At 36.4% G+C, this 19,639-nt stretch overlaps 1 protein-coding gene across 3 annotated transcripts in view; it reads left to right on the top strand.

Moving 5' to 3' along the window:
- Nucleotides 1–19,639, top strand: part of MKI67 (marker of proliferation Ki-67) — a 28,080-nt gene that overhangs the window by 6,693 nt on the left and 1,748 nt on the right. For 2 of the 3 annotated variants that reach the window (XM_051982717.1, XM_051982716.1), the window contains exons 2-14: nucleotides 101–185; nucleotides 305–420; nucleotides 1,761–1,833; nucleotides 2,368–2,410; nucleotides 3,167–4,309; nucleotides 5,133–5,317; nucleotides 7,092–7,395; nucleotides 8,138–8,256; nucleotides 8,461–8,632; nucleotides 9,199–9,339; nucleotides 10,254–14,914; nucleotides 15,704–15,767; nucleotides 16,208–18,912. In XM_051982717.1, the coding sequence (XP_051838677.1) occupies nucleotides 101–185; nucleotides 305–420; nucleotides 1,761–1,833; nucleotides 2,368–2,410; nucleotides 3,167–4,309; nucleotides 5,133–5,317; nucleotides 7,092–7,395; nucleotides 8,138–8,256; nucleotides 8,461–8,632; nucleotides 9,199–9,339; nucleotides 10,254–14,914; nucleotides 15,704–15,767; nucleotides 16,208–18,912 (9,811 nt within the window). The remainder of the gene's footprint in view (nucleotides 1–100; nucleotides 186–304; nucleotides 421–1,760; nucleotides 1,834–2,367; nucleotides 2,411–3,166; nucleotides 4,310–5,132; nucleotides 5,318–7,091; nucleotides 7,396–8,137; nucleotides 8,257–8,460; nucleotides 8,633–9,198; nucleotides 9,340–10,253; nucleotides 14,915–15,703; nucleotides 15,768–16,207; nucleotides 18,913–19,639) is intronic. The other variant, XM_051982718.1, reaches the window with a different exon arrangement.

The raw sequence follows: 19,639 nt of genomic DNA, 5'->3' as shown, positions 1-19,639 counted from the left end.
AATATCAATAGTAATATCAAAATTTTGTCATAAAATTAACTTTTTATGAAATTCAAGTAAAAATGTAAAATATTGTTTTAAAAATCATTCTTGAATTAAGGAGTACTGAGTGTGACATCCGGCTCCAGCTACCTGTTGTTTCAAAACAGCAATGCAGAATTGAATTTAATCGACAACTCAAGGAGGCAAGTATGGTTTTGCAAATTGATTTCTTTTATGTATTTATATATGTATTATATGTGTGTGTGTATAATATATATGTATATATAATCAGTTTTATTTACTAAAATTGTCTCATTTTTAGGCTATATTGGTTAATTTAAATTCTGCAAATCCAACTCACTTAAATGGAACCACCATTTGCCATCCTGTAAAATTGGAGCATGGAGACTTAATTACCATATTTGACCGTTCTTTCAGGTAGGTTTAAATTAGCAAAACCACACATCTGTCTTAAGAACTATGTTGTTCAAGAGAACTGTTTGGTTCTGCACATATATATTGTATCTAGGATATACTGCAACATATTTAACATATATAGGACTGCTTGTCATCTAGGGGAGGGGGTGGAGGGAGGAAGGAGAAAAATCGGAACAGAAGTGAGTGCAAGGGATAATGTTGTAAAAAATTACCCTGGCATGGGTTCTGTCAATAAAAAGTTATTATAAAATTTAAAAAAAAAAAGACTTTATTAAAAAAAAAAAGAACTATGTTGTTATTTCATATTACCTCTTTCTGACATTTTTGTTAAGACAGAGAGAATTATCAGCAAACCACATTTGTATCCCCATTCCTAGCAATGAACATATGTATTAAATAATTTTTAAAGGGGGAATTTCATTTAGATTTCTCTTTAATAGGAACTCAAAGAGGAGAGAGGGATGATGTATTTAGATTTGGGATCAGAAACTTTAGAAGGTGGCATGTGTTCATAATGGGTCAGTGAAAACTGGCCTCCAGTTAAATTGGCTTGTGGTTAATCAAAGTTTTATCTCATTTGGTTTGCCTTCATTTTGTTTTTGTGCTTTGGTCCAGACTTAGGATTTTGCATCATAGTAGAAATTTGCTTCTTTCAATACTGGGTCTGCCAATGGTGTGGGGTGTCTGGTGTACAGTAGCCTAACAATCTCAAAACCCACCTTCTTTCTTCTTGTCTAGTGACCTACATCATAACTGTCCTCCCCTCCCAATAGCAATTGGAGTTAAGTGACTTGTCCAGGGTCACACAGCTAGGACGCGTTGAGTGTCTGAACCAGATTTGAATCAGGTCCTCGTGACTTCAGGGCTGGTGGTCTGTCTACTCCATCATCTAGCTAACTATCTTTTAAAAGATTTTCAAAGCAGCAACTTTTTGATTTGCTTTGGATTGTGACTTTTGTTAACTGAATGTAAAAAAAAAAACCTTTCTTTTCTTAGAAGCTAGTCTAAACTCCCCATCTATTTATAGTGAAGGGCCTTTCCTATTTTCCTTTAAATTGTACAAAACCAGGGCCCAAAATCATTAGTTTCTTTTATTAAATGGATAAAATCAAATATTTACTTTAGGATTTTTGAAGGAAAGAAAAAGACAAATATAAGTATTATTTTTAATGTGCCAAAACATAAAATTAAGTGCTGATTTTTAAATCTTAATAATTTTATATGCATGTGCAATATATTGTATTATTGTGTATATACATCATTAGATAATTATCATACCTTTAAGATGATAATTTTAAAAAATCTATTATTAAACCATCTTTATTATAAAACCTATTCAGGTTTGAATATGAACGTGGCCTTCAAAATCAAGGAAAACCGCCAATAAGGCCTTCAGGACCAAAAAACAAAGAGGTAAAGTGTAAAAGTGTTTTCTATTTTAACATTCTAGAGGTCTCCAGTATTTCTTCTTTGCTTAGTTGATGATAAACAGTTTTAATTCTATTGGGAACATTTACAATTAATTCGTGCTTTTAACACTGAACTTAGTAAAAGATTTGGACATTATCAGACATTAATGAGATATTTTCTAGGCTATCATTTTAAAGTCCTAGAGTTCTTTCTTGTAAAGTTAGAGTCTAATTGATTGTGTTTAATGCAAAAATAAAATAAAAAATAAAAACTCATTTAGAATATAAAGTGTGTTGCAAACAATTATGGACAGAATGTATGTATCTGGAGATTCAAAGAATTTTGTAGTTTCCATATACTCTAAAGTTTTAGTGTAGCATAACAGATAATTTATGTAAAATATAAAAGTTGATTTCATTGTATGTTACAAAGTTCAAAATAATGATAGGTTTTACCTTTGTTGTGGGAAATACAACAGTATTAATTCTCAGTCACAAAATATATGTAAATATTAATTAGCACCATGCCAATTCATAGGTGATGCCAGCTCGATCCCGAAGTACCTCAACTCTGGACTATGGTCAGTAACTGTTTTCCTTGTTCATGTTGGGGGGATGTGGGGAGAAGACCAGTAGAAAATTGCTCAATAGGTTAGAACTGAAACTAAATGAAGGAGAAAAAAAATATTAAATTTCAGTAGTACTTCACATTTTGACATTGGGCCAATTCTAAAGATAATGGATTGGATTTGGGGGGAGGGTGGTATTTAGGATTAGGGACTTTAATTTTTATATTAATATGTGTGAGCTGGATTATCCCACTTTAGCATATAGTGCTATATATACCTATATGGAAAGGGGGGAGGGGGGTGTCATGGTGGAGATGGAAGACAAAACATGGTTTTGGAAAGAGAAAGTAATTAATTAGGATTCCAGTGAGTTTAGTTGTTGATGATGATTTTCTGTGAAGCCTTTCATTTGCTAGCCTAGCTGTGAAGCAATATAGGATCTTCAACAGTGTTTATATGCATTTGACTAAATAACAAGATACAAAAAGACTTCAGTATAAACATAAAATTATTTCTTAGGCTGCTATTAATAGAAAGCATGTTATATACATGAATCTATTTGGGGTAAAACATGAGTAAGTACAGTAGTTTAGAAAGGGGCGAGGGAAAGGTAAGTTGTATTTTTAAAATTCATTCACTTACAGACTTAAAAGAACAATAATTTGAAGAAAGTTTTTCATTTTACTTTGAAGTATCCAATTACTAGAAATAATATCCTAAGAAAATATTTTCAAGCTGTCCTTGAATTGCCATTTTCTTTTAATACAGAACAGTGCCAAAGAAGAGAACGCCACCACCATTCTTTCAGCGATATCCCTACAGAACACACTGAAGAAAATAACACAAGATCATTCTCACTAATGAACTATCTAGAGGAAATGAATGCAGATAAACCTAAAAAATGTGATGATGCTTCAGATAATGTAGAAGAAGAACTTGCAGGGAAAACTCCAACTTCACATAAGAAAGAACCCAAAAAAAGTACCACAAATGTCACTGAAAAAAGTTCCATTTCCATCGATCCAGCAGCTGACTGCAGTGGAGATGTGAATGTGAGTCCCACATTTCCAAAGAAGAATGAAAACCATGATTTCTCTCCTTTTAAGAAACTTTTTGGCCTGATGAAAGGAGAATTAAACAGTAACCGCCACCAGATAGGCCATCAGAGCTATCCTGGCAGCCGAAAATCTGGGCCCAAGACTCGGGTCAGCATGGATGATAGAGAGCAGAAGACAGAGCTCTTCCAGTCTTCCCTCTCCAGAGCCTCTCCGAGGAGCCAGAGCCATCTGAACATCCTCAATGCCTTTGGAGAACTCCAGGAGGGCAAGAATGCCAAAGAAGAAAAGCCCAAAGTCCTGCCGAGGAGCCTGGCTCGAGGGAGCCCTGGACCAGCCTTGGAGCTGGAGAGGAGCCCTGAGGAAGAAAGGTGGTTTGAGGACCCCTACGAGAGCGCTTTGGAGCAGAGCCAGGCAGAGAGATTCCCAGCTGAGAAGTCGGGCCAAGAGGTGGAACGGTTGAAGGCGCCCCGAAAACGCAGGAGTGAGGGGCTGGCTGTCGGGAATTCAGGAAGAAGAAAGGAGGAGGACAGACGGAGGTCGGCCCCCCTGGTGCTCCCATCAGAGAATCCCAATCATCCTTCTTCTCTGTACACACTCCGGTCCCAAACCAAGAGGTTTTCCTCCTGGGGAAGTGGTAAACTGCCCAAATTAGGGGGAGAGACTGCCCAAACCCCCGACCACATGGGCACGCCCGTTCTCAAAGAGAGCGACATTAATGGTGGGGGAGCATCTCCAGATTTGCCCAAAAATAAAGGGAGTCTCTTGAAGAACAATCAAATTACTCCAAAGAAGAAAGCCTCCAGTTCAGAAGAGATAGCCAAGGAAACTGAAAAAGAAGACCTCTATTTTGAAGGTTTGTCAGAAATGAAAACTTCCAAAGTATAGCTTTCTCTTTTATCTAGTGTAAACTCTGTTTCAGAAAGGGAAAAGGTTTTACTCAAAAAGGTGCAGAACTACAAAATTGTTGTTGACAGACTTCAAATAAGTACCATCCCCCCAAAAGCATCCTTTTTCCTTCCCAAATTAGCCCAAGCTATTTTTTGTCTATCTATAATGAATCATTAAGTGGTGATGAAGAGCTAAAATAACCTTTCTGTACCAATATCAGTCAGTTTGATATCAGTGATTTTAAAGACTGCTTCAAGTTTACATAGCCAGACTTTACAAAAGCTAGATAAATCTAATTTCTGTTCACATATAGACATATTTATAAGACGTGTTTCTTTGTTCTATAGACAGAGGGAGATTTTTGATGCTTGTTGCCTTCTCAATAAATCTGATCACGGATAGTCAGATTTTTAGATCTGTTACCCACTCTTCCTTCCATAATCCATGCAAAGATGCTATTGGAGGGGAGAACATTTGAAAGGCAACATTGAATTTTTTAATTAATGCTTTGGAGAGGGGTGGTTCAAAGTTAGGTTACAAGGCAACACAGACTCATCCCCTGCAGGAAGGAGAGTCTGAGCTCTTCATATCCAATTATTTTTCCCCAAGCTTTTAAAGTTATATGTATATGTGTATCAGTATGTATATTCCTATCCATTTGTTGTGCTTTGTATATTAAAGTAAGTAAATTAAGATACATCACATCCTTTTGTTTGGTATAATACATTTGAGATTAGTATGTAAATGTATATATAAAGTATAAACAATATAAATATATTTCTTTTAAGGTAACGTGAATGAGAGTGACAGATCAGCCAAAAGGAGGAGAGTTTCTTTTGGAGTCCATCTAAGACCTGAATTATTTGATGAAAACTTACCTCCCAATACACCTCTTAAGAGAGGAGAATCTCCAGGGATAAGACGAAGAGGTGGAAGCCAGCCTCAGACTGTCCTGAGAAAATCAATAATTAAGGTAATGATATTTTAGATAAGAATTTAATCTATCTGTATTTTAAGTTTTGCATTCTTTATCTAATGATCCATAACCCCAAATGCATTTTTCATAAGTGGTGGGTGGTATGTTAGACTATCTTCAAATGATTTCCTGTGAATATTCTCTTTAAATGCAAGCCTCTTGTTTATTGATTGTTGTCTTCATATACTAGTTATTCAGGATATCCTAGCATTGAGAGGTGGGAGAAGCAGCATTCAGGGCTAGATGGGATATATGTGAAAGATGTTCCCATATGCTGTTTCTCCAGATGTGCTATGAAATTTTATCTATTAAAGTTACTCTAGTAGGGTTATTATAGTGTGTGTGGTTTTTTTTTAATGTTGGGGAGGGGGAGCTTCAAAGACATAAAATGAAATGAAATTTGAATGAGATGAGATAGGAAATTTGAAGTGTTTCTTTTTAATGCACTCTTTAAAAACCAAGGCATAATTTCACTTAACATAATTTTCCATCATGCTCATGTCATGATAATAGTTTTTTCTTTTGTCCATACACACACTCTCTTAGTCAGATCTCCCCAAGCTTGCCAGACTTCTCATCAAAGGAGGCCCTCTAGTATTCAGCTTGTCTAGAGGCAATGAGTCTGAATTGGAGTAGGGGTCAACTGAGGAGGGAAGGAATCCTACTTTGGGCCATTTGTTAATTGTTTTTATTCTTATGGAAAAATAATAGAATCCCTCCTTACCATGATCATTTTAAAAAGAGAAAAATCTTTTTTTCTAACTTGAAGGGTGCTTCTAGAGTAAACAAATGAAATATCACTAGCAACACTATATTGTGTCATTTTCTTTTCCCAAAATATAACATATCACTGTAGTTTTGGTTTGCGGCCACTGGGTGGTGATAGACAAATTCATCTGAATCACTGAGCCTAGTAATTTTGGTTACTTTGAGTTATTAATGGTGGAAAACTTTCTGCTTTTCAAGCTGATATTAGAAGTTTTCATGTAATTTTAAAGCCACCTAGAACAAACCACTGCCCGAGTTTGCCCAACATGTCTAATAAATAGCCAGTCCAGGCTTTTTGTTTGAAGACCTTGTCTATCTCCAGTTGCCTTGGGAAGCAATCCTTTACACTTTTGAATTGCTCTCATTGCCAGGTTATTTAATCACTTAACATAGGAGGAAAGAAAGAAGGAAAAACAGGAGTTAGGTGCCTATTAACCAATCTGATTGCAGTGAGGGCAGTGGGAGAAGAGCTTGAATTTATGTGGATAACAAACCTGAGTGGGATATGTGTAAGTCAAGAGAAAAGAGAAGCCTGATGATGTTTCATTTGTGGAGAGAGAAATAATTGGCAAGGGACCTGATGGGTCCAAGAAAGCAAAGAAGAGGATTACCTTAAAATTAGTTGGATGACTAAAAAGAAGGGATCCCCATCAGGATTAAATATTAACAATATTAGGGAAGGTTTTGTTTTAATCTTTGTTGATTGATTCTAGACAAAATAAAATATTATTTCATCTTTGTTTTAATTTCTGGCCTTGTGTCAGGAGACTTTTGGGGTTACTCCCTGTCTCACTGCTGACTCTATTGTCCCTGAAGCTCCTTGAGCCTTGGTGGTGCCATTGCAGAAAGGTTGGTCCCGCAAAAGGTTGATCTCAGACTCAGATGAGATTGTCTATCCCAGGCTGTTGATGTGATTTAGGCATGTTCACATATTAGGGAACTAATATTAGGGAACTCACAGCAGCTCTTGTAATTTATGTAAACTATCAAATGTCCATTTCAGCAGGAACATTCTAAACTACTGGAAAAAGAGCCTTCCTCCCACACTGTAGAGGAAGGGGTAGCATTGAATGTGCACGTACAAGACCTGTCACCAGAGTTGCCTGAGACTAAGAAAATATTTGCCCACTCCAGTATTTCTCAATCTTGTGAGAATACAGAATCTGTTGCTGGTGAAATCCAGCTCGAGAAGATGAACAAACCATCATCCTCGAAGAGCCCAGCTTCTGGAAGAAGAAGCCAACATGATATTTTGCAGAGGATTTATGCCAAGAGGAGAAGTGGTGCATCTGAAGCCAATCTCATGGGTAATGAGCAGGGAGTAATTTTTAAATGGCTTTTCCAATGTCTCTTACAATAAACAGAGATTGTGTGCCCCCAAACACAGTGGATGAAGCAGGCGGTCCCTTGCTGTCTACCAACACAGAGACAAAATCCAAGATAAGAGGACTAATATGGACAGTAAATATGACTAGAGAGAGTGCAGACGCATGCAGGGGGATTGGGGAAAGTGTACATTTAAAAAGCTGGAAAGGTTGGTCTTTTCATGAAGATAGAAAACACTTAAAAGTTTATCATTTATTTAACAGCAGGGAGTGAAACATGATCAGACTTATGTGTGTGTTGGATCCAGGAAAAATTACTGTGGCAACAACTACTGTAGGAAAGAAGAGGAAAAACAGGAGTTAGCTGTCTATTAACCAATCTGATGTTACTGTGTCAGTGTGGGGGGTCGGGGAAGCATTTGAATTTATGTGGATAACAAACCTGAGTGGTATATTTGTGAATCAAGAGAAATCAGATAATTGATATTTGTGGAGAGAAAAATAATTGGCAAGGGACATGATGTGTCCAGCAAGAAAGCAAAGAGAAAGGATGACCTTGAAATTAGTTGGGTGACTAAAAAGAAGGGAACCTCACCAAGATTAAGTATTATCACTATTAGAGAAGGTTTTGTTTTAATCTTTGTTGATTGATACTATCCAAAATAAAATGTTATTTCATCCTTTGTTTTAATTTCCTTTTATTAATTGTTACTTTTCTTTACAGTTGTACGCTCTTGGGCAGATGTGGTGAGATTAGGAACTAGGAAACCACAAACAGATGTTGTTGTAAAACATGGTCTTGAGAAAAGAATAATAAAAAAGCAGAAGAGATTAACCCCCAAGGTACATTACAGAAATTTGGAGAACATTTTACATGTATATGCATGTTATTTTTGTGTGATAATATATGATGAGTATGCATATGTGTATGTATTACATGTTGTGTTTTGCATATTACACATTATATTTATGTACTTCTGAATATCCTCTGAATAACATTAAGAAATATTGAATTTATTTTTGGAAATCTTTCTTTTTACTTTACAGAAACCAGCAAATGGCACTAAGGATTCCTTTGGTACAGGTCATGCAAACTCTCCCTGCACCATAGTGATTGGTAGAGCTCATACTGAAAAAGTGACTGTGCCTATTAGGCCCTGTAGGATGCTGAACAGCTTTGTTTTAAAAACTGACATGGATATGAATGAGGATTTTACAGGTAAAAAACGAATATGTCATGGAGGCAGAGAGACAACCTGCCGAAATGTATATGTGGAAGCACAATATTAAAAGAGCAATAGAAAGCTCCTTGACTGGCCATTTGTAGTTGGATCTTATGGTTGCTCTGAAGCTGTTTTTGCTCTGGCTGGTTGGCTTATCTTTTCAATGGCTCCTTTGCCTTTGGGGAGGGTGAAGTAATAGCGGTGATTGTGTAGGTTTGTATGTGTGTAGGTAAGCATGTGTGACATGTTCAGGGGAAGAAAATTTTTGTGACTCAATACAACCAAAGAGAAGCAGATAAATTGCCTAACAGCTAGAATCAGAAGAAGAGCTGAAAACCAGCGAAAGGGAAATAGAAATGAGAATCAAGAGTTCGCAGCCTAGGTTGGGTGCCCCTGGACTTTGAGAAATATAGGTCTTTATGAATAGGGACTGTAGGGAGTAAAATGTCTGTTGCATTGTTTTCCCTTTGGAAGAGTGTGGAATGACTGGTTTCCATAATATATTACTGTGCTATGTTCTATATAGATATGTTACTGTGTCATTTGTTTTCTTCATTAATAGGATTAGCAGACATGTTTAAAATCCATATAAATAAGAAACGGAAGTCTGAGACTGGTACAGCTCAACTTTTGTTTGAAGAAATGTCTTGTAAAGAACACCCTCATACATCTTCAGGAAATGAGCACACTTCAGATGAATGTGGTTGGTTTTTCTTTTTTTTTTTCTTCAGTGAAATTTTGGAATGACAATTTACTGGAATGTTTGTAATAGCCCCCTTCCATGCCTGTAGAGAGTATCATGCAATGCCATAGCTAATCTTCAGCCTGAACAGCTGGATCCTAACTGAATGAAAATTGCATTTCACATCCATAGAGGAATATTTGTATTTTATAATGATTAGTAGAAATAATATCATATAAATATAGTTGTACAATTTAAACATTCTTGTGATGATAGCATCACATTATAGTTTAAACATTTCTTATATTCAACAAGTATAGAAAGTTAATTTTTGCCAAGTCTTGTCGGTTCGTTCGCCTTGTGTGGATATCTATCCCTTTTTTCTTTACTTCCATGGCCAATATCCTGCTTTTTTTAAGCTCGTTGCCTCTAGTCTTGACTGTTAAATCAGCTTTATAATTGGCCTCCTAGCTTCCATCACAACCCTCTCTATATTCTTCCCTTCCCAGCATTTTCAAAGTTATTTTCCTATTTAAGAGCTGGTCTAATCTGTACAACTATGTAGGCTCAAAATCTTTAGTTGGTTCTCTGGATCCTCTAGGATTAAAAACAAACCCCCAATTTATTTCACATTGCTGTCCTTCTCATACTTTGTATTCCAGTTAAACTAGCTATAAGTTAATTATGTACGTCTGCATGTCACATTTATATGTAATACAGCATATCTACACATGGTTTACCTGGATTGTCACAGATTTGCATCATCTTACTAAATATGTTAAATATCATTGACCAGGAAATCATGAGAATACAGAACTATTAGAAGTAATGTTAGACCTTGAATTCTCTATATTTCTAAACAAATTATTCTCTAAATTGGTGAGGGGAACATATTCTTTGTGTGATAATTATCTGCATTCTGCCATTTATTGCAGCAAAGAAACTGATATCCACTACTCAGGATGCAGCACAAGAGTTACTTGCCTCAAGCATTTCTTCATGCCGCCGTTCCCCAAGAAACCGACAGTCAAGGGGAGGAGATAATATAATTAAAATCCCTGAAATGGAAAATGATGAAATAATTCCAGTTGTAGAAGAGCATAAAATATTAACATCAAGTTCAAAAAGGCTGAAGACTTGTATACCAAAGGAAAATGAAGCAACCCCGTATTGTAACAGAATTAAAACACCAGAAAATCAAAAAGTTATATGTATAGAAGAAAAATTAGAAAATGGAAGTACAAATAGGGATACAAAAAAATTTAAACTACCAATGGAACAAAGTGTAGACCTGAATTTTTATAATCCAGAAACACCAACTCTCAACACTTTAGAACATATCCATGTCATCAAGAGATTGACTGAAATGCCAAACAAAGGGGGCTCAAAAGAAAATTCAATAGAGAAACACACAAACCTAAAAAATCAAAACAAAGAAATATTAGATCAATTAGGAGTCACACCTCCATTAAAAATTAGATCAAATAAAGAGCAACCTGTCACTAACCAACCAGTAGGGATACCAAAACATAGAAGAATGTCATTGCAAAATAAAAAGTACTCTCCAACAGAAGTCAATAAAATGACAAGTCTGAAGCCAGTTATTGTGTATCCAGATGTGACAGATACCTCAGAAACTGTAATAATCAAGCATGAGCTAGGAGACATGAAGAAAAAAGTAACAAGAACCCCAAAGCAAAAAATAGAACTAGTGGAATATGAGGATCTAAGTGGCATCCGGGAACTTATGACAACTCCAAGACAAACAGCAAAAGACAAAATAGCAGATTTTACTGGGGATGATGGAAAAGTTCAGAAAAAACATAGAAGGTCAATCCCAAAGCAAAAAATAGAACTAGTAGAAGATGAGGACCTGAGTGGGATTCGGGAACTTATGGCTACTCCAAGACCAACAGCAAAAGACAAAATGGCAGATTTTGCTGGTGATGATGCAAAAGTTCAGAAAAAACGTAGAAGTTCAACCCAAAAGCAAAAAATAGAAGTAGTGGAAGATGAGGACCTATGTGGCATCCGGGAACTTATGGCAACCCCAAGACCTACGGCAAAGGACAAAATGACAGATTCTTCTGGAGATGATGGAAAAGTCCAGAGAAAACATAGAAGTTCAACCCAAAAGCAAAAGATAGAACTAGTGGAAGATATGGACCTAAGTGGCATCCGGGAACTTGTGACAACTCCAAGACCTACAGCAAAGGACAAAATGACAGATTCTTCTGGTGATGATGGAAAAATCCAGAGAAAACGTAGAAGTTCAATCCCAAAGCAAAAAATAGAACAAGTGGAAGAGAAAGACCTAAGTGGCATCCGGGAACATGTGACAACTCCAAGACCAACAGCAAAAGACAAAGTGGCAGATTCTTCTGGAGATGATGGAAAAGTTCAGAGAAAAGTTAGATCTTCAACACCAAAGCAAAAAATAGAAGTGGTGGAAGATGAGGACCTGAGTGGCATCCGGGAACTTATGGCAACTCCAAGACCAACAGCAAAAGACAAAGTGGCAGATTTTACTGGGGATGATGGAAAAGTTCAGAAAAAACGTAGAAGTTCAACTCCAAAGCAAAAAATAGAAGTGGTGGAAGATGAGGACCTGAGTGGGATCCGGGAACTTATGGCAACTCCGAGATCAACAACAAAAGACAAAGTGGCAAATTTTGCTGGGGATGATGGAAAAGTTCAGAAAAACCGTAGAAGTTCAACTCTAAAGCAGAAAATAGAAGTGGTAGAAGATGAGGACCTGAGTGGGATCCGGGAACTTATGGCTACTCCAAGACCAACAGCAAAAGACAAAGTGACAGATTTTGCTGGGGATGATGGAAAAGTTCAGAAAAAACGTAGAAGTTCAACTCCAAAGCAAAAAATAGAAGTGGTGGAAGATGAGGACCTGAGTGGCATCCGGGAACTTATGGCAACTCCGAGATCAACAACAAAAGACAAAGTGGCAAATTTTGCTGGGGATGATGGAAAAGTTCAGAAAAACCGTAGAAGTTCAACTCTAAAGCAGAAAATAGAAGTGGTAGAAGATGAGGACCTGAGTGGGATCCGGGAACTTATGGCTACTCCAAGACCAACAGCAAAAGACAAAGTGACAGATTTTGCTGGGGATGATGGAAAAGTTCAGAAAAAACGTAGAAGTTCAACTCTAAAGCAAAAAATAGAAGTAATTGAAAATGAAGATCTAAGTGGCATCCGGGAACTTATGGCAACCCCGAGACCAACAGCAAAAGACAAAGTGGCAGATTTAGCTGGTGATGATGGAAAAGTTCAGAAAAAACATAGACGTTCAACCCTAGTGCAAAAAATAGAAATAGTGGAAGATGAGAACCTAAATGGCATCCGGGAACTTATAGCAACTCCAAGACCAACAGCAAAAGACAAAGTGGCAGATTTTGCTGGGGATGATGGAAAAGTTCAGAAAAAGCGTAGAAGTTCAACTCTAAAGCCAAAAATAGAAGTGGTAGAAGATGAGAACCTGAGTGGGATCCGGGAACTTATGGCTACTCCAAGACCAACAGCAAAAGACAAAGTGACAGATTTTGCTGGGGATGATGGAAAAGTTCAGAAAAAACGTAGACGTTCAACTCTAAAGCAAAAAATAGAAGTAATTGAAAATGAAGATCTAAGTGGCATCCGGGAACTTATGGCAACCCCGAGACCAACAGCAAAAGACAAAGTGGCAGATTTAGCTGGTGATGATGGAAAAGTTTTGAAAAAACTTAGAACTTCAACTCCAAAGCAAAAAATAGAACTAGTGGAATATGAGGATCTAAGTGGCATCCGGGAACTTATGACAACTCCAAGACCAACAGCAAAAGACAAAATGACAGATTCTTCTGGGGATGATGGAAAAGTTCAGAAAAAACTTAGAAGTTCAACTCCAAAGCAAAAAATAGAACTAGTAGAAGATGAGAGCCTAACTGGGGTCCAGGAACTTATGACAACCCCAAGACCAGCAGCAAAAGACAAAGTGGCAGATTTTGCTGGGGATGATGGAAAAGTTCAGAAAAGACGCAGAAGTTCAACTCCAAAGCAAAAAATAGAAGTGGTGGAAGATGAGGACCTGAGTGGCATCCGGGAACTTATGGCAACTCCGAGATCAACAGCAAAAGACAAAGTGGCAGATTTTGCTGGGGATGATGGAAAAGTTCAGAAAAAACGTATAAGTTCAACTCCAAAGCAGAAAATAGAAGTGGTGGAAGATGAGGACCTGAGTGGGATCCGGGAACTTATGGCAACTCCGAGTTCAACAGGAAAAGACAAAGTGACAGATTTTGCCGGGGATGATGGAAAAGTTCAGAAAAAACGTAGACGTTCAACTCCAAAGCAAAAAATAGATGTGGTGGAAGATGAGGACCTGAGTGGGATCCGGGAACTTATGGCAACTCCGAGACCAACAGCAAAAGACAAAGTAGCAGATTTTGTTGAGGATGATGGAAAAGTTCAGAAAAATCTTACAACCTCAAAACAAGTTGTATGTACTGCTACAGATGCCAAAGTCCAAAAGAAGCTGATGAGGTCAGTAGAACAACAAATTGAGATGGAAGATCTCAAAGACACTGAGCAGCTTAAGAAGACTCCCAAACGAAAACGTGAGCCTGTTGAACACCTAACAACAGTCAAGAGACCGATGAGAAGCCCTAAAGACAAAGTAGAACCAGAAGTTGTGGTATGCAGTGAAAGACTGCTAAGGACTCCTCAGGAAAAAGGACCTACAGTAGTAGAAAGTCACATAAGCAACAGAAATATCAAGCAGGAGGCTCCAAAGCGCAAAACTCAATCATCTGAAGATCTGATAGATCTCAGGAGACTTGTACCTGCTCTTGAGGAAAACTTAGAATCACTTAGTACTCCAAAACAAAGAGTAGTTGATTTAGTCAAAGATAAAGTCAACAAGGATGTCATCTTGACAAAGTGTGAATCAGAAAATCTGAGCAGAACCAGGAGACAGTCAAGAATTGCTAAAGAAAAGGTGGAACTGAAACTCATGAAGACTCCTAAAGAAAAGATAGCACTTTTGAAAATTCCCACACACAAAGTAAAACCAGAAGATCTAAATATGACTTTTAATGAAAGGGGAGAGTTAACCACAGAAGATCCAGCTAACACTAAGAATTTGGTGAGGACCCCTAAAGAAAAGGAGGGAGAGTTAATGAAAGATCTAAATGCTATTAGATTGAGGACCTCTAAAGAAAAGGGCCAGTTGGATAAAGATTTGACAGATGTTACTATCTTTATGGGGACTCCAAATAAAGTAGAAGACAGAAATAATGCACAAGAAATATCTGAATCAGATTCAGAACTCTTACAAGAACTAAAAATGCTCAGAAAAAAAGCAATAGATGATTTCAGTGCTTCTAATCAAGAACCTCAAATAACAGAAAAAATACTAGAGCCAGCACAGGAAGTCAAACCTCAGACAGTTGGTGGTGGCCGTGTTAGGAATAAGTTACCGAAATCAAGAAAAAGAGTGGTGGGAAATGTCTTCCAATTAAAGACACCTTCAAGAACAAAAGACTCCAATTTTGAAGTAGACTATACTGGGTTTAAAGAAATGTTTGAATCACCAAAAGAAAGCAAGGTAATAATTGAACAAGTTCTTTTAGTTTCAGTGCAATGATTTGCACAGGACATTTCCATAAAAATAACTTAATGAGTCCTGTAAAGTAGACTTAGAAGTAGTAGAAACTCTTGAGTTCTGTGAACACTCAATGATTATTTTAATTGTTATATTTTATATGGTTACTAATAGGAAATTAGAAGAACTAGTTTGAAAAAATGAAATAAAGATGATTCAAGATTAGATTTCAAAATAAATCTCAAGAGTGCCATGAATAAGAATACTAAGGAGCTATAAGATTGAATGTCATCTGTGATCCAATTGAGGTTTTGAAGGGTTTTTTTTTTTATTGTTTGTTTTTTTCATTAGAGGGAGATGTAGAATCTAGATGATTAATTGATTAGGACTGATAGGAAACTGCAAAGGTGGGAAATGAATTACCTTCCATGGGTGCCTGGCTTTTTAGTTTTTCCATATGGGAATTGTGATCATGCTTCTGGGTATCAATGGAGGGATTCCAATAATATAGAAGTCAATTTTCTCTCATTGTTTTGATCACAAGAAGTTTCTTAAAATAGAAATTGGTATAATAAGTTTTTAGTAATAGTTGTTAGTCTATCATATCAAAGAGAAGTCTTTGTGAAAACTATTCTTTGAATAGCAATGAATTTTATCCCAGATGAGCAAAGTACTAGTGTTAGTAGCATCTTTAAAGATTTCTATGGTATAAAAGGTATATTCAAAAATAAATCAAAATTAGATTTGATTTTCAAGAGGTTTGAAAATGTATCTTTTTTCTAATCCTTTTAGGACGACTCAGGGGAAGTGGATCAATACCAACTACAAATTTGCACTAATCCTTTTGAGAAAAATGGTAAGTAAAAAATGTTTATATTCTATAGGTTTAATTAAAATCAATGAAATCTTTTGTAATTGATATAAAAATAAAGAAACACTTAAGGAATGAGCAATTTTATCCCCTTAGCATATGTCTCAGACCTTCACTATTTTATGTGTTTTTTAGAGGTGGGGAATAAATGAGTGATATAAGATACAAGTATAGCTAGAACTTTGACTCAAATCAGCATCCCATTTTGATAATCCTATTAAAAAATAAAAACTAGACTAAAAATAGAATAATTGATAAATAAAAAATTGATCTGGAATATCTAAGGAAAAACTTTCTCTGGGTTCTAAGGAAAAAAAGTACACCTAGAGAACCCATGCAACCTTAAGTTTTTTTCTATGGGTTAACTATCTGTGTGTTGATAATTCAATTGTTTTTCATACTCATTTATGTTTTTTTTATTTCAGAAGATAAGTCTGATCCCTCTAAAATTGATGGGTCATTATACTCAATGAGCCTAAAGGAAAATATTCAAAAAGACGAAACTAATCAAGCTCAACAAGAACATGATAGTTTGCTTAGTGAGACAGAAAATCCATTCACCAAAAAAACCCAAAAGAAATCTCTGCTGAGATTTCAGGGTGAAATAAAAGATACAGATGGCTTAAATCAAAGAACATCAAGAACCAGAAGAAAAACCACATTTGATGCAGAATCAAAAGTTGCTTCAACAAAGATCGATGATGAAAAGATTGTAAAGAACATCACCACGGGGAAAAACAAGAAATCTCTTGACAGTTTTCTGGATGAAGTCAGTGATAAAAATGATAGCAGTGAGAGAACATTAAGATCCAGAAGAAAAACCAGATTTAATGCAGAGTCAAGACTTGCTTCAGCAAAGATGGATGACGGAAGTTTGGAACATTCAGAAAAAGAGGAACCTGTGAAGACAGGGCCCAGAACATTCTGCAATACAGAGAGTCACGGGCATCAAACTGATAAGGAAGTGCAGAGTAGTAGTTCAAGTTTTTCAGAGAGAGATAAAGAGAATTCTGAAGACCCTGTAGACAATTTAAGGAAAAGGGTTGCAGGGAGAACAACATCAAGATCAAAATCTAAAAATAAAAATGCAGAATCACCTAGTGAGTCAAATGTTTCACACACAAATGATGAAAAATGCTCAGATAACAAGAGGTTGACAGAAGAGAAACTGATTCAAAAAATGGCAGCCCCCCCCTTAAGATTTAGCAGCAGGAATAAAACCAATAAGGAATTGCTTGGATCCCCTGGCCCTTTACTGAGTGAAACAAATAGGTCACCAAAGGAGAAGAATGAAAAGAAAAAAAGGGCAACTATAACAACTAGAAATAGAAGCAAAGCTGATATAAAATTACAAGAATCTACTGGTAGTTTGGTTAATGAAATAGTTTCATCCCCCAAAGAGGAAGATAAGGAGGAGAAATTTGAAAAGAGAGTTGTGAATAAAGGAAATTCAGTTTTGCGATCTAGAAACAGAAATAAAAGTAAGGACATGTTACCTTGTGAATCAAATATATCCTACACAGATGAGGAAAGGGAAAATATAAAAAATTTGCCAGAGAAACCAAAAGAACAGAAAGTACGGGTAACTGGCTCTAGAAACAGTAAATTTCTGAAAACATGCAATAGTTTATCTAGTTCAGGAAACAATGAAAACCCTATGAATAGCTGTGACCAGGGCAGGACAGATGTGAATGAGGATGGCATAGGTTTAAGAACTAGAAGCAGAAATAAATCTAAGGAAAAACAAGAGTCATATTCAACACACACAGAATGCAGAGAGGATAATGAAGGGAGTTTACCAGTAAGATTGAAGAGTACATCTGTTAATGAAAAAATGGCATCTTCAAGAACTAGAAACAAGATTAAAAATGCTACAAAAACACAAGAATTTAACACTTTGCCTACTGAAGTATATAAACCTCAGACAGAAGAGAATTCAAAAGTTGCAAGTCCAGGGAAAGTAGGTAAATCTAGGAGCAAAAAGAAAATGGATCTAAAAAAATCTGAAATAGTCACGAGCTCCCCTGAGAAATTAGAACCTCAAAGTAAAAACCAAGATGATACAGAAACACAAGAAGTTCCACATTCGTGTTGTGTACAGACAGAGCCTGATCAACACAATGCATCTTTGCGACCTAGAACCAGAAAAAGGTTGCTTCACTCCTCCAGTGTTGAACCTGAAGAACTTTGCCTAAAGGATGAAAAGCCTGTGAAAACTCAGAAAAGTTTAAATGATACAACAGAAGATGGGAAGCCATCTTTAAAGCCAAAAAGGAAAAGGAAAATGGATACAGAACTGAGAGATTCTGCAGAGGAAGAGAAAATCCCTGTAGGAATTCGACCTTTAACTAGAAAGAGATACAAAGTTGATAAAGAACTGCAAGAAATTTCTCCTGTATCTAGTGCAACTGAGATTGTGATAGCTGAAGCAAATAAAGAAAAGCTTTCAAGCCTGGGAAATAAACTAAGAGGTAAAGCAAAGGAAAAAACAAAAGAGTCCTTGGAAGTTGAAGAATCAAATGGTTTTTCTTTGCCTAGTGCAACTGACATAGCTTACACATTGGACCTCTCACCCTCTGGGATTTGTTCAAACAAGCCCTTAACTCGGAGAAGAGGCATGGGAAGCAGACTTAAAAATGAAAGTGATACGAATCTGCAGAGATCTGCTGATATTAGCAAAACTGACCCATCTACTGTTGGCATGAGTCAAACATCTGTAATCGGATCCAAAAATAAAAGTGATTTGGAACAGCAAAGATCTTCTAATCTTAGCGAAGATAACTCATCTACTGCTGCCTCCAAAACGATTCTAACATCAGGAAAAGCTAAAAGGGGGAAGAAAGTTGATTTCACTCTTTCAACAAAGAAAAGGGGGAGACCAGCAACCAGCAGCATCAAAACAGAAGCAATTGTTGTTGAAAACTTTAGTATTCCACATAGTCCTCCGAAATCTGCCCAAGGGCAAGATACTTTCAAAGATAACCTTTCAGCAGCAAAAGGAACCAAGTCAGGGCTAAAAGCCCAGACAAAATTTAAAGCAAATCAAACTCGAGAAAATAGTACTTTATCAGGCAGTGAAAAAAATTACACCCTAAGAGGAACCAGACCAACTACTAGAAGTTCAAAGCAGGTATGATATAATAATTTATAATGTGTTTTTAATGAGTCTATCCCAGTTTTGCTAAGTTTCCCAAAAGAGAAAAAAATGTTCACCTCTCAGTATTGTATGTGAAAATCTAAAAATCATTTATGTTTATGACACTAATACAGGTGTTTACTATCTAAGGAAATTTATATAAAATATAATGCTAAATCTTTCTTCTTTACCAAGCTTTATCTTGGTCTGTGCCAGTGACACACATATATGTCACCTTTTCCAGAGCAGATGAACTAGATTTTATTATCTATCTTGGGGCAGAGATTAGGGCCTGAATGTTTGAAATCTGTTGAGTTCCTTCCTAAGAGCAAAAATTTTAAGTAAGCATTGTAGGGCACTGTAGGTCAACAATTTTTTTTTGTTTACTTATTTTGAAATAAAAATGAAAAGGGAGCATTTGTTTTGAATGACAAAACATTGTTTCTCTTAAGTATATTTATTTATCCAAATATTATCAGACTTGAAGAAACATAAACTAATTTTCTGGAAAACTGAACCCTCACTATGCCCTTTAAGCATAAGCTTTTTAAAAAGATTCATTTTAGCACTAGCCCTGAAGTCAGGACTTCAAAGTTCAAATCTGGTCTCAGATACTTCACACTTCCTAGCTGTGTGACTCTGGACAAGTCAATCCCATTTGCTTCAGCAATGAATGAATGAATGAAGAGATTCATTTTAACCATTTTAAGATGGAAATCTT

Source organism: Antechinus flavipes, chromosome 2, assembly GCF_016432865.1.
Source record: "Antechinus flavipes isolate AdamAnt ecotype Samford, QLD, Australia chromosome 2, AdamAnt_v2, whole genome shotgun sequence".
Taxonomy (NCBI): domain Eukaryota; kingdom Metazoa; phylum Chordata; class Mammalia; order Dasyuromorphia; family Dasyuridae; genus Antechinus; species Antechinus flavipes.
The sequence above is the reverse complement of the archived record's forward strand: the minus strand, read 5'-3'. Positions and strand labels throughout refer to the sequence as shown.